This window comes from Hordeum vulgare, chromosome 1H, assembly GCF_904849725.1.
Source record: "Hordeum vulgare subsp. vulgare chromosome 1H, MorexV3_pseudomolecules_assembly, whole genome shotgun sequence".
Classification (NCBI taxonomy): Eukaryota; Viridiplantae; Streptophyta; class Magnoliopsida; order Poales; family Poaceae; genus Hordeum; species Hordeum vulgare.
In genome coordinates, this window is record NC_058518.1 from 426,309,750 (window position 1) to 426,322,987 (window position 13,238).

General features: G+C 48.8%; 1 protein-coding gene across 1 annotated transcript; it reads left to right on the plus strand.

Annotated features, from left to right (window-relative positions):
- Positions 1-328: 328 nt before the first annotated feature.
- Positions 329-3,390, plus strand: LOC123442502 (protein NRT1/ PTR FAMILY 3.1-like). Its single transcript, XM_045118567.1, has 3 exons — positions 329-555; positions 1,166-1,976; positions 2,237-3,390. Exons 1-3 carry the CDS (start codon positions 465-467, stop codon positions 3,144-3,146), a joined length of 1,812 nt encoding a protein of 603 aa, XP_044974502.1. The 5' UTR covers positions 329-464; the 3' UTR covers positions 3,147-3,390.
- The last annotated feature ends 9,848 nt before the right edge of the window (positions 3,391-13,238 follow it).

A 13,238-nucleotide genomic window follows, 5' to 3' on the forward strand; every position in this document is an offset into this window, starting at 1 on the left:
AACAAGGCCGATGAAACAACCTTTGGACGTTGGCAAAGTTCTGGAACCCCGAACACCTTTCCCCCTGGATGAATGCAATCATTCGGCTGGCACTAAAAGGAAAGAAAAGAACCAGGGATGGGTATGGATAATGCACGCTACGACCAGACCACTACCACGTCTAATTCCCAGCCAGCGTTCCTCCAATTTTTTCTAAAAGATCCAACAAATCCCCGATCGCACACTCGGTTAATTGGTCTGGACCAACAGTGCACAGTGACAGGTGGGGTGGTCGGCCGCTGCGATCCCTCCCTGCCCTCGACTCGGCGCGCCTATATATACGTGGCTCCATCCTCGCATCACATGTAGGGGCATGTGAAGGCCACTGTCGCACACTCGCATCTGCCCTTTGCTCTGCCCGCTGTAGCTCTAGAGCGTTCACCGGCTAGGACTTCTTCTCAGCCGTCTCCGCCTGCCGTAGTGCCATGGCGACCACACCGGTGGGCAGGGACGGAGATGGGAACCGGAAGAGGAGGAAGCAGCAGGGTGGCTTCAAGACCATGCCGTTCATACTAGGTGAGCAGAGCACGTACCAGCGGTTTTACTTGCATCAGCATTTGGTATCTGCAGATTGATTCTGAATAATCTGAGGAAACAAGCGAGCATTGTAGCCTCCTACAGTTCGATTTGGGCCGCATCCAGGCAAAGATTACGAGCTACGTGTGACCTTTATATGATTTTATTCCCTGTGTGCAATGACCTGCGCTTCTCTGTGTGTGTGTGTCTTTGGAAATCTGGATCGATTTTCCTGGCCGTTGGCCAGTAGCTGGCCGGTAACTTTGTTTCGTTCTAGTTGGTTTCTTCCTTTTTCCTTCTGTTGGCAATTATAGAGGGGGCACCTTGCGGAATATTTGACACGCAGACGGCGGTCAGACACATTGTTAGTTTGTCACACTGAAAACAAAAGGTTGAATGATGGTCACTAATTAAACCTGAATGAGCAACTAAATCACTGGCTCCAAAGTTTAAAAAACGACAAGCAAATGGACGTTTATATCATTATATGGAGTAGGGAGTAAAATACATGCATGATTTTGTCTAGTTTAGGAGAGTTATTAATTCTCCGTTCGCAAGAAGAAGAAAAGAAAAAGAGTTATTAATTCCCCTCTCATCGCTTGTGCTGCAGTGAACGAGGTGTGCGACCGGTTCGCGACGGCCGGCTTCGGCGCGAACCTCATCACGTACCTGACGCAGCAGCTGCACCTGCCGCTGGTGGAGGCGTCCAACACGCTCACCAACTTCGGTGGCACGTCCAGCCTGACGCCCATCCTCGGCGCGCTCGCCGCCGACTCCTTCGCCGGCCGCTTCTGGACCATCGTCGCCGGCTCCGTCTTCTACCAGCTCGGCATGGCCGGCCTCGTGGTGTCCGCGCTGCTCCCGTCCCTCCGCCCCGGGCCCTGCTCCCCTCCCGAGACCCCGTGCCGCCGCGCCAACGGGCTGCAGCTCGCCGTGCTCTACGTCTCGCTGCTGTGCACGTCCCTCGGCTCCGGCGGCATCCGGCCGTGCGTGGTGGCCTTTGGCGCCGACCAGTTCGAGCAGCAGGAGCAACAGCAGGATGGTGGTGGTGGAGGCACGGAGGCTGTGGCTGGGCAGAAGCGGCAGTACTTCAACCTCTACTTCTTCACCATGGGGTTGGCCGTGCTGCTGGCGCTGACGGTGGTGGTGTACATCCAGGAGAACGTGGGGTGGGGATGGGGGTTCGGGATACCGGCCATCGGCATGCTGGTCTCCATCGTGGTGTTCGTGATCGGGTACCCGCTCTACGTCCGGCTCAAGCCGGGGGGCAGCCCGTTCACGCGGCTGGCGCAGGTCGTCGCCGCCGCCTACAAGAAGCGCCGCGCCGCGCTGCCGGAGGACCCCCGCATGCTCTACCACGACAAGGAGCTCGACGCGCTCATCTCCACCAACGGCAGGCTCCTGCACACCAACCAGCTCACGTAAGTGCCATTTCATTCTTGTGCAGTGCACACGTGGCTCGCCGCCGGCGTGCACGAATTCTGCTACCCATGTCGGCTACTTTTGGTGGTGGTTACATTACATTATGAGAAATGCACAAAGGAAGAAAACGAAACAAAATAAAGCAAGAGCACGTACGTACTTCCACTGGCTAGGCTAGCGTGGATGGAGACGTGCACGTGTGCGGAGTTGGTCTGATGGATGCTTCTGCATGTTGCTGCTGTGTGATGAATTGATTCAGGTTCTTGGACCGGGCGGCGATCGTGATGGCGGGGGACACCGCCGGGTCCGGCAAGCTGGACCTGTGGCGGCTGTCGACGGTGCACCGCGTGGAGGAGCTCAAGTCCATCGTCCGCATGCTGCCCATCTGGTCGGCCGGCATCCTGCTCGTCACCGCCGGCTCGCACAACAGCAGCTTCACCATCCAGCAGGCGCGCACCATGGACCGCCACGTGACCCAGCATTTCCAGATCCCGCCGGCCACCATGTCCATCTTCACCACCACCGCGATGCTCGTCACCCTGGGCCTCTACGACCGCGCCGTCGTGCCCCTGGCGCGCCGCTTCACGGGCCTACCGTCCGGGATCACCTACTTCCAGCGCATGGCCGTCGGGCTGGCCATCTCCATCCTCGGCGTCGCCACGGCGGCGCTCGTTGAGGCCAAGCGGCGGGGCGTCGCCGCCGACCACGGGCTCCTGGACGCCCCGGCCACCGTCGTGCCGATGAGCGTGTTCTGGCTTGTGCCGCAGTACGCCATCCACGGGGTGGCGGAGGGGTTCTCGTCCGTGGGGCACATGGAGTTCCTGTACGACCAGGCGCCGGAGAGCATGCGCAGCACCGCCGCCGCGCTCTTCTGGCTCTCGGCCTCCCTCGGCAGCTACATGGGCACGGTGCTCGTGACGGCGGTGCAGAGCGCCACGCGGGGCAGCGGCGACTGGCTCCAGGACAACATCAACCGGGGCAGGCTGGACGCCTACTACTGGCTCGTCACCTGCCTCATGGTGCTCAACCTTGGCTACTACCTCATCTGCTTCCATTTCTACACCATGAAGCCATTGGAGTTGGCGGAAGACGGTGACCACCACAAGGAGTGCGAGCTGCCCTCCATCCACAAAAATGGCAACGGCGGCGCCGCCAGCGGCTTGGTATAAGAATAAGATCGAGTAGTCGGAGGGTATAGTATAATTACGCCGACTGTATACTGTAGTAAGTATATGGAGTACGTACTAACTAATTCAAGGACACATGCGTGCACAACCGTTGCAACTTCCAAATGGCCTTGGAGCTAGCTTAGTACTGTAGTATAGTATAAGCATCCCGTGACAAGATCCATTTGTGAAGATAATGATCATGATCCTGTCGCAAAAGAAAGAAAAAGAAGATCATGCAGCAAAAGGCAACCATGATATATACTCGTACATAGAGTATCAGTTGTTACCATCCCTGTCTGGATCATCTTGTTTGCTTTAATAATTGGAGTAAGACGACGAGAGTCCGGTGCTGCGTTTTCTTGTTCAGCTCACATGTAATTTTGCCTGCTCAAAAACAAAGGCCACATGTGATTTGTACGCAATTGCGTGCGTCAGGTTGAACAACTAAATAAGAGCTTAACACAAGCTGAATCCAGTGATCGCATTCGCATTCTTTTAACGGGGAAAGGTGCCTAAGGCGCCAAATTGCATTCATCTACAAGCTCAATACAAATATTCCCTGCGTTCGTAAATATAATTATTTTTAAAGATTCTACAAAGAGACTGTATACATAATAAAATGAATGAACTCATACTCAAAAATATGTCTATATATACATACGTATATAGTCTTTTAGTGAAATCTTTAAAATGATTTATATTTAGAAACGGAGAAAGTAGAAGGGAGTGGCTATCGGGATTTTAGGACTAGGGTCAGTCAATTTCTATCCAATTGACTGAAATAGTACTATAACACAACTTATTTTTTTGAGATATACTATGCAATATCATATTCGCCTCTCTGTGTGAAGCGGTGTCGGGACTACGCACAGAGCAGGGAGGCGAGCGATTTTAAATCGGTTGGCCAATTTAGCGGGTTGCAGCGTCCTGGTTTTGGGAACCTTCTTCCAGCTGTTTTTTCAAGTTTTGAGAAACTTCTAGAAGATTCTCTGAACCGTTTTTTTCTTTTTCTTTTTTCTTTATTTTTTCTGATTCTGTTTTAGAAAATATTCTGAATTTTCAAAAAATGTTCAGTATTTTAAAAAATCTTCTTGATTTTTATAAAATGTTCTATATTTTCAAAAAGTTGTTCTCGTTTTCAAAATTTATACCTAAGATTCATAAAAATTTTGTGCTTTAAAAAATTGATCGTGGTTCTAAATCTGTTCAGGTTTTCTTAAAATTGTTCTCCGTTTCGAAATTTTGTTCTCAAGATTCAAAAAATGTTCGTGCATTAAAAAATTGTTCGTGCTTCCAAATTTGTTCAGGAATTTTCAAAATTGTTCTCGGTTTCAAAATTTGTTCTCAAGATTCAAAAAATGATCCTGCTTTAAAAATTTGTTCACTCTTTCAAATTTCTTCGGGGTTTCTCAATATTGTTCTCCGTTTTAAAATTTAATTCTCAAGATTCAAAAAAAGGTTCGTGCTTTAAAAAATTGTCCGTGCTTACAAATTTGTTTGGGGTTTTTCAAAATTGTTCACCGTTTCAAAATTTTGTTCTCAAGATTCAAAAAATGTTCGTGCTTTAAAAATTGATCGCACTTCCAGATTTGTTTAGAATTTTTAAAATTCTTCTCGGTTTTAAAATTTATTCCCAAGATTCAAAAAATATTCCTGCTTTAAAAATTTGTCCGTGCTTTCAAATTTGTTTGAGGTTTTTCAAAATTGTTCTCCATTTCAAAATTTTGTTTTCAAGATTTAAAAAATGTTTGTGCTTTAAAAAATTGTTCGTGCTTCTGAATTTATTCATGTTTTTTCTAAATTGTTCCAGGTTTTAAAATTTGTTCTCAAGATTTCCAAAAATGTACGTGCTTTATTTTTTGTTAAATTGTTCATGTTTTCAAAAAATAATGGGAAATTTAACATTTGTTCGTTTTCATAAAAAAGGAAAAAGGAAAAGGAAAGAAAAAATGAACCAAAAAAAAAAGAAAAAAGAAACAAAATGAAAAAGAAAAGAAAAAGAACTGGGCCGGCCCAGTCGAGCGACCGGACTGTGTGTCCGAGGGACTCCGTGCCGCACAATGCGGCACGTAGGAGCTCCCACTTACTATAAGACAACTTAAGCCTTTATTTTCTACACGAGACCAAGACAAAGCCCACACTATTTAGGCAAACTCAAAACGACACCCGTTGATGAACAAAAATAGACAAAGAGAAACAATAAATATAGTTTTCTTTTGCAGATCGGATCTCACCCCCGCGTCGTCCCCGCTTGGGCGACTCGAGCGGGACGAAACCCTAGTCGTCGGGGGCTCTCCCTCCTTCCGCTGCTTCCGAAGGACGCCGCTGGCATATAGCTCGGAGGCCGACGACGGTGGCGGGGGAGGCACCTCCCTCTTTCCTACGCCATGGGGATAGTGCGTTGCCCCGCGACGTGAGGATGCGCGGTCGATCTGGCATTGGCGGCGGGGCAGTCATCCCTGCCTTGATCGGCGGAGACGCGGCGGCTGGCTCTGCCGCGGGCGATGGCTGCGGGCACGACGGTCAGCCTTGCGTCGTGCAGCGACATTGGCGGCGTTTGGCGGCGGCTATCGCATGTGCGGCGACGGGTCATATGGCCCCGGATCGGCGGCGGCGGCATGAAGGGCCTCGTGGACGGGTCGGCGTCATGCGTGTTGGCCTCTGGACAGATCTGATGTGGCTGTTGCGTTCCTACTCGCTGTGAGGTGACTCGGATCACTAGCGACCCGTGCACACGATGCTTAATGGAGGTTCGTCGAGCGTATCCTGGTAAAAACCTCGTTCTCGGCTTGTTGCCTAGACCAGTTATGGCAGCACTCTTTTGTGTCGTTACCTTCTTGAAGGCATCGTCGTGAAAAAGCTCCACACCTATATCCGCTACCTCTAGGGGAAACCCTAGATCTGTAGGCCGGATGACGGCGGCACTCTCGCGTCGTTTCCTCCTTGGGGCTTCATTTTTGGAGGCGTACGCGGGCTCGAGGGACAAGTGGGCGACTTCTTTGGTGGAGCGGTGCTTCATCCTACACACTGATGGTGGTGGATCTCGGCTACGTGGTGCAAAGGAGGCTCGACGTTCGAGGCCCGGAGATGGACTCGCGTAGGTGGAGGATGTTGTCTGGTGTCGTAGTGGCATCGATGGTAGAGCGGCCGAGTAAGGTTGGTGTGTTAGATTCTTCTCTGAAGATGGATTGGTGGAATACGACGGCGACATCACACGAGAGTGCGTCGGACCGGTTTATATCCCAAACCGAGTATGTGGCTTGGTTGGGGCCTCCGCCTTTAGATGTTATGATTTCATGCGAAGTGTGTTTTGGAATTAGGCTCGGCCTATTGACATGCTTTCATCAAGTGGATAGGATTAGCGATAATTGTTGCTAAGATGGTGGCTTCAGACTGTTGGGGAACGTTGCATGGGAAACAAAAAATTTCCTACGCACACGAAGACCTATCATGGTGATGCCCATCTATCAGTGGAGATTTGGATCTACGTACCCTTCTAGATCGCACAGCAGGAAGCGTTAAGAAACGCGGTTGATGTAGTGGAACGTCTTCACGTCCCTCAAACCGTCCCACGAACCGTCCCGCGATCCGTCCCACGATCCATTCCGATCTAGCGCCGAACGGACGACACCTCCGCGTTCAGCACATGTATAGCTCGACGATGATCTTGGCCTTCTTGATCCAGCAAGCAAGACAGAGAAGTAGATGAGTTCTCCGGCAGCGTGACGACGCTCCGGTGGTGGTGATGATCTACTCCTGCAGGGCTCTGCCCGAGCTCTGCAGAAATCCGATCTAGACGTAAAACTATGTGGTCTAGGGTTGAGTTGCACGTGGCAAAAGTTGTCTCAAATCAGCCCTAAAACACCACTATATATAGGAGGGAGGGGAAGGGCTAGCCTTGAGGGACAAGCCCTCAAGGTGCGCCGGCCAAGGGGAGGAGGAGGACTCCTCCTCCAATTCGGTTTGGGAAGGAGGAGTCCTCCTCTTCCTTCCCACCTCCCTCTTTCCCTTTTTCTTTTATTTTCCTTTGGTATTTTCTTATTTGGCGCCATGGCCCCCTTGGGCTGACTCCACCAGCCCACTAAGGACTTGTAGCGCCACCCTAGTGCCTTGGACTCACTCCCGGGTGGGTGGGCCCCTCCCGATGAACTCCCGGAACCCATTCGTCACTCCCGGTACATTGCCGGAATTGTTCGAAACTTTCCGGTGACCAAATGAAACCATCCTATATATCAATCTTCATTTCCGGACCACTCCGGAAACCCTTGTGATGTCCGTGATCTCATACGGGACTCCGAACAACATTCGGTAACCAGACATATAACTCAACTATACTAAAACATCATCGAACCTTAAGTGTGCAGACCGTGTGGGTTTAAGAACTATGTAGACATGCCCCGAGGCACTCCTCGGTCAATATCCAATAGCAGGACCTGGATACCCATATTTGATCCTACATATTCTCGGAAGATCTTATCGGTTGAACCTCAGAGTCAAGGATTCATATAATTCCGTATGTCATGCCCTTTGTCCTTCAGTATGTTACTTGCCCGAGATTCGATCGTCGATATCCGCATACCTATTCCAATCTCATTACCGGCAAGTCTCTCTACTCGATCCGTAATACAAGATCCCGTGACTTACACTTACTCACAGTGCTTGCAAGGCTTGTGTGTGATGTTGTATTACCGAGTGGGCCCCGAGATACCTCTCCGTCACACGGAGTGACAAATCCCAGTCTCGATCCATACTAACTCAACACACACCTTTGGAGATACCTATAGAACACCTTTATAGTCACCCAGTTACGTTGTGACGTTTTATGCACACAAAGTATTCCTCCGGTGCCAGTGAGTTATATGATCTCATGGTCATAGGAACAAATACTTGACACGTAGAAAACAATAGCAATAAAACGACACGATCAATATGCTACGTTCATAGTTTGGATCTGGTCCATCACATGATTCTCCTAATGATGTGATCCAGTTATCAAGTGACAACACTTGCATATAGCCAGAAAACCTTGACTATCATTGATCAACTTGCTAGCCAACTAGAGGCTTGCTAGGGACATTGTTTTGTCTATTTATCCCCACATGTATCTATGGTTTCATTCAATACAATTATAGCATGGATAATAAACGATTATCTTTAAACAGGAAATATAATAATAACTATTTATCATTGCCTCTAGGGCATATTTTCAACAGTCTCCCACTTGCACTAGAGTCAATAATCTAGTCCTCACATCGCCATGCGATTTACATTGTAATAAATCGAACACCCATACAGTTTTGGTGTTGATCATGTTTTGCCCGTGGAAGAGGTTTAGTCAGGGGTGTGCTACATTCAGATCCGTGTGCACTTTGAAATATTCACGTCCTCTCCTTTGACATAGTCGCGGATGAGGTTGAAGCGTCGTTTGATGTGTGTGGTCTTCTTGTGAAACCTTGGTTCCATTTCCCACGCGCATCGCCACTTCATCTTTTGCCAGCCTTCATTTATTCCGCAGTTCGTGTTTCGAGTTGCAAATATGAGCAACAGAACCGGTATCGAATACCCATGCACTACTACGAGAGTTGGTTAAGTGCACATCAATAACATGTATATCGAATATACCTAATTTTTCCTTGGCCGCCTTCTTATCAGCCAAATACTTGAAGCAATTGTGCTACCAGTGACCCAGTCCCTTGCAATAATAACACTCCGTTTCAGGCTTAGGTCCATCCTTGGGTTTCTTCGTCGGATTGACAACAGGCTTGCCGCTCTTCTTGGAATTACCCTTCTTGCCTTTGCCGTTTCTCTTGAAACTAGTGGTCTTATTGACCATCAACACTTGATGCTCTTTCCAGAGTTCTGACTCTGCGACTTTCGACATCGTGAATAACTCGCCGGGTGACTTGTTCATCCCTTGCATGTTATAGTTCAACACAAATCTCTTGTAGCTTGGTGGCAGTGCTTGAAGAATTCTGTCAATGATAGCCTCTTGCGGGAGTTCAATCCCCAGCTCAGCTAGACGGTTTAAGTACCCAGACATTTTGAGCACATGTTCACTGACAGACGAATTCTCCTCCATCTTGCAAGCATAGAATTTATCGAAGGTCTCGTACCTCTCGATCCGGGCGTTCTTCTGAAAGATAAACTTAAACTCCTGGAACATCTCATATGCTCCATGACGCTCAAAGCGACGTTGAAGTCTCGGCTCTAAGCCATACAAGACTGCACATTGAACTACTGAGTAGTCCTCCTTACACGTCAACCAAGCGTTCTTAACATCTTGATCAGCCGCAGTGGGTTGTTCATCGCCTAGCGCAGCATTAAGGACATAATCCTTCTTCCCAGCTTGCAGGAGCAACTTAAGATTACGAGCCCAGTCTACAAAGTTGCTTCCATCATATTTCAACTTAGCTTTCTCTAGGAACGTATTAAGATTCAGGGTGACTGTCGCGTTAGCCATTGATCTACAACACAAATATTTCAAAGTGTACTTAGACTATGTTCAAGATAATTAGAGTTTAACTAATCAAATTACATGCTAAACTCCCACTCAAAAAGTACATCTCTCTAGTCATTTTAAGTGGTACATGATCCAAATTCACTAACTCAAGTCCGATCATCACGTGAGTTGAGAATAGTTTCAGTGGTAAGCATCTCTATGCTAATCATACCAAGTATAAGATTCAGGCTCGACCTTTCGGTCTCATGTGTTCCGAGGCCATGTCTGCACATGCTAGGCTCATCAAGCTTAACCCGAGTGTTCCGCGTGTGCAACTGTTTTGCACCCGTTGTATGTGAACGTTGAGTCTATCACACCCGATCATCACGTGGTGTCTCGAAACGACGAACTGTAGCAACAGTGCACAGTCGGGGAGAACACAATTTCGTCTTGAAATTTTAGTGAGATATCACCTCATAATGCTATCGTAGTTCTAAGCAAAATAAGGTGCATAAAAGGATTAACATCACATGCAATTCATAAGTGACATGATATGTCCATCATCTCGTGCTTCTTGATCTCCACCACCAAAGCACCGACATGATATTCTTGTCACCGACGCCACACCATGATCTCCATCAACGTGTCGCCATCGAGGTTGTCATGCTACTTATGCTATTACTACTACAGCTATGACCTACCAATATAGTAAACACATCTGCAAACACAAACGTTAGTTTAAAGACAACCCTATGGATCCTGCCGGTTGCCGTAGCATCGACGTGCAAGTCTATATTAACTATTACAACATGATCATCTCATACATCCAATATATCACATCACGTCATTGGCCATATCATATCAGAAGCATACCCTACAAAAACAAGTTTGACGTCCTCTAATTTGTTGTTGCATGTGTTTACATGGCTGCTATGGGTATCTAGTATGATCGCATCTTACTTACGCAAAAACCACAACGGAGATGTGCAAATTGCTATTTAACCTCTCCAAGGACCGCCCCGGTCAAAACCAATTCAACTACAGCTGAAGAAACCGACACCCGCCAGTCATATTTATGCAACGAGGTTGCATGCCAATCGATGAAACCAGTCTCGCGTAAGCGTGCGAGTTATGTCGGTCCGGGCCGCTTCAATCCAACAATACCGCCGAATCAAGAAAAGACTAAGGAGGGCAGCAAATCAAACATCACTGTCCACAAAACCTTTTGTGTTCTACTTGAGATAACATCTTCGCATGAACCTAGCTCATGATGCCACTGTTGGGAAACGTTTCATGGGAAACAAAAAATTTCCTACGCACACAAAGACCTATCATGGTGATGTCCATCTACGAGTGGAGATTTGGATCTACGTACCCTTGTAGATCGCACAGCAGGAAGCGTTAAGAAACGCGGTTGATGTAGTGGAACATCTTTACGTCCCTCGAACCATCCCACGAATCGTCCCATGATCTGTCCCACTATCCGTTCCGATCTAGCGCCGAACGCATGACACCTCCGCGTTCAGCACACGTACAGCTGGACTATGATCTCGGCCTTCTTGATCCAGCAAGCAAGACGGAGAAGTAGATGAGTTCTCGGTAGCGTGATGGCGCTCCGGTAGTGGTGATGATCTACTCCTGCAGGGCTCCGCCCGAGCTCCGTAGAAATCCGATCTAGAGGTAAAACTATGTGGTCTAGGGTTGAGTTGCACGTGGCAAAAGTTGTCTCAAATTAGCCCTAAAACACCACTATATATAGGAGGGAGGGGGAGGGCTAGTGTAGTGCCCCAGATGTAAACCTTGCCATATTTGGAACCTATTGCAAGTGGGTCCACCTTGTCTTGGATATGATGATGTCATTTTGAGTCATGATTTCATGTGTGTCCCTTATTACTTGCTTCCCTTGCATGCATGCATAACATATCATTCCTTGCCATACCTTATGAGTGCATGTCATGATCAGGTTTGCATATGGTCTTGCTAGGAGTGAGTATTGTGGTGTTATATTTCATGTGATCATGTGACGTGTGACTTGTGTGGAGTGTAGCATGTGTTAGCAAGTGCTTAGTTTTCAAAACAAACCACCTTCTCCCCCTCTCTATTCTCCCCTATGTAAAATTTCACCTCTTCCTTTCCCTTTTAAAAAATGCCCATGTTTTAGCTAAAATTGTGGTGGATGAGAGATGTGAATTGCTGGTTTTGAATGGGTGATTAAAGGTGCATATAAATTACAAAACAGGTCAAACTAACGCCGTTTTGTAAAATATCTACTTGCTCCTAAATCCTTGTTCTTATTTTTATTAAATAGGATTTGATTTTCTAGGTCGAGGGATGTGCTTGTGATAATTTTATCACTTGTATATACCCATGTGCATTTCTTTCTTCCCTATTTTATTTCTGGAAATAGGAATTCAAAAGGGAACAGTTTTTCCCATATCTGCCGCCACAGATGGGCTCTCTCCCTCCTTCCTCCTCACGTGCACAGAGCCCACAAGTGCAACCCTCTCTTCCTCCTCTCAACGTCAGCACTGTACGACCATAGCTCGACCTCCCGATCACCTCCCCTTCAATCATGCGGCTCATGCGCGTTCCTCGAGGTGATATAAGCTGCAAGAACCCTCTTCCGTACCTAGGGTTCCCTCTCCTTCCTCCATCGCTGCCGCCTTCTCCTTTCTTCTTCCTCCCCTCTCTGGTAAGTACAGTAGGTAGCCAGAGAACCCTCCGCCGTTGAACGTCGTCCTCCCGTCGTCTCCGGCACCGACGGCCATGTCCAGGGGCACGGGAGATCACCCCGCACTCCATTCCCGCCATCGCTGAGGTCGAGGAGCGACCTCAACGACGGCCAGGACCTCGTCATCGCCTCGGTCCAGGAGCTCTTCTTCCTCTTCTTCGGTTCGGCAGAAGCAGTTCGTCTCCTTCCTCTTCATCGTCTCGTCGCCATGGGGTCCTCTCCTTCCTTCCCCAAGGTGAGGTGCCTCCCCCCTTCCTTCTTCCTCCCTTCTCCCTCGTTGGCTCCGGCTAGCCGTAGTTGCTGCACCTCCGTGCCCGAGTTGTGTGTGTGTGCGTTGATGATTGTGTGAGGCGTGCTCGTCCAGCAGAGCAGATCGTGGCTAGCACCATGCAGCAGCAGAGAGGTGGCGTCGTGGTAGACCTCCGGTAGTGCAGTAGCAGCAGCAGCACGACGAGGAGCCGTCGATCTCTCTGTCGCCGTGCTACTATGTCAAGCAGAGTAGCAGCAGGTTTCCCTCGTTTGAGTGTGTGGTGCGTGGTGCAGTACAGGGGGATGTGGTGCGTGTATGTTGTGCAGCAGGGGCGTCATTCTCCTCGTTTTCATTCGTCCCCTCCGGTAGCGCAGCAGCAGCAACCCCGGCGAAGACAACCCCGTTGTTCTCCATGACGCCGGTGCGCCCCTGTAGACAGGTAGTCAGTAGCAGTAGCATTTCTTGATTCAGTTCCCTTCTCTGTCAGTCGTCGATGCACTAGCGCAGTGGTTGGTGTCTTGCGGTTGTACTCGAGAGGTCCTGGGTTCGATCCCAGGGGAAGCCTCCTTTTGTTTTGTTGGTTTTATTCGGTGTTGTGGTTGCCGCAGTAGGGCATGCTGACTTGTGTGAAGCCCCTGTTCTGTCGAGTGCATTAGCTTAGCAGGGTGGTAG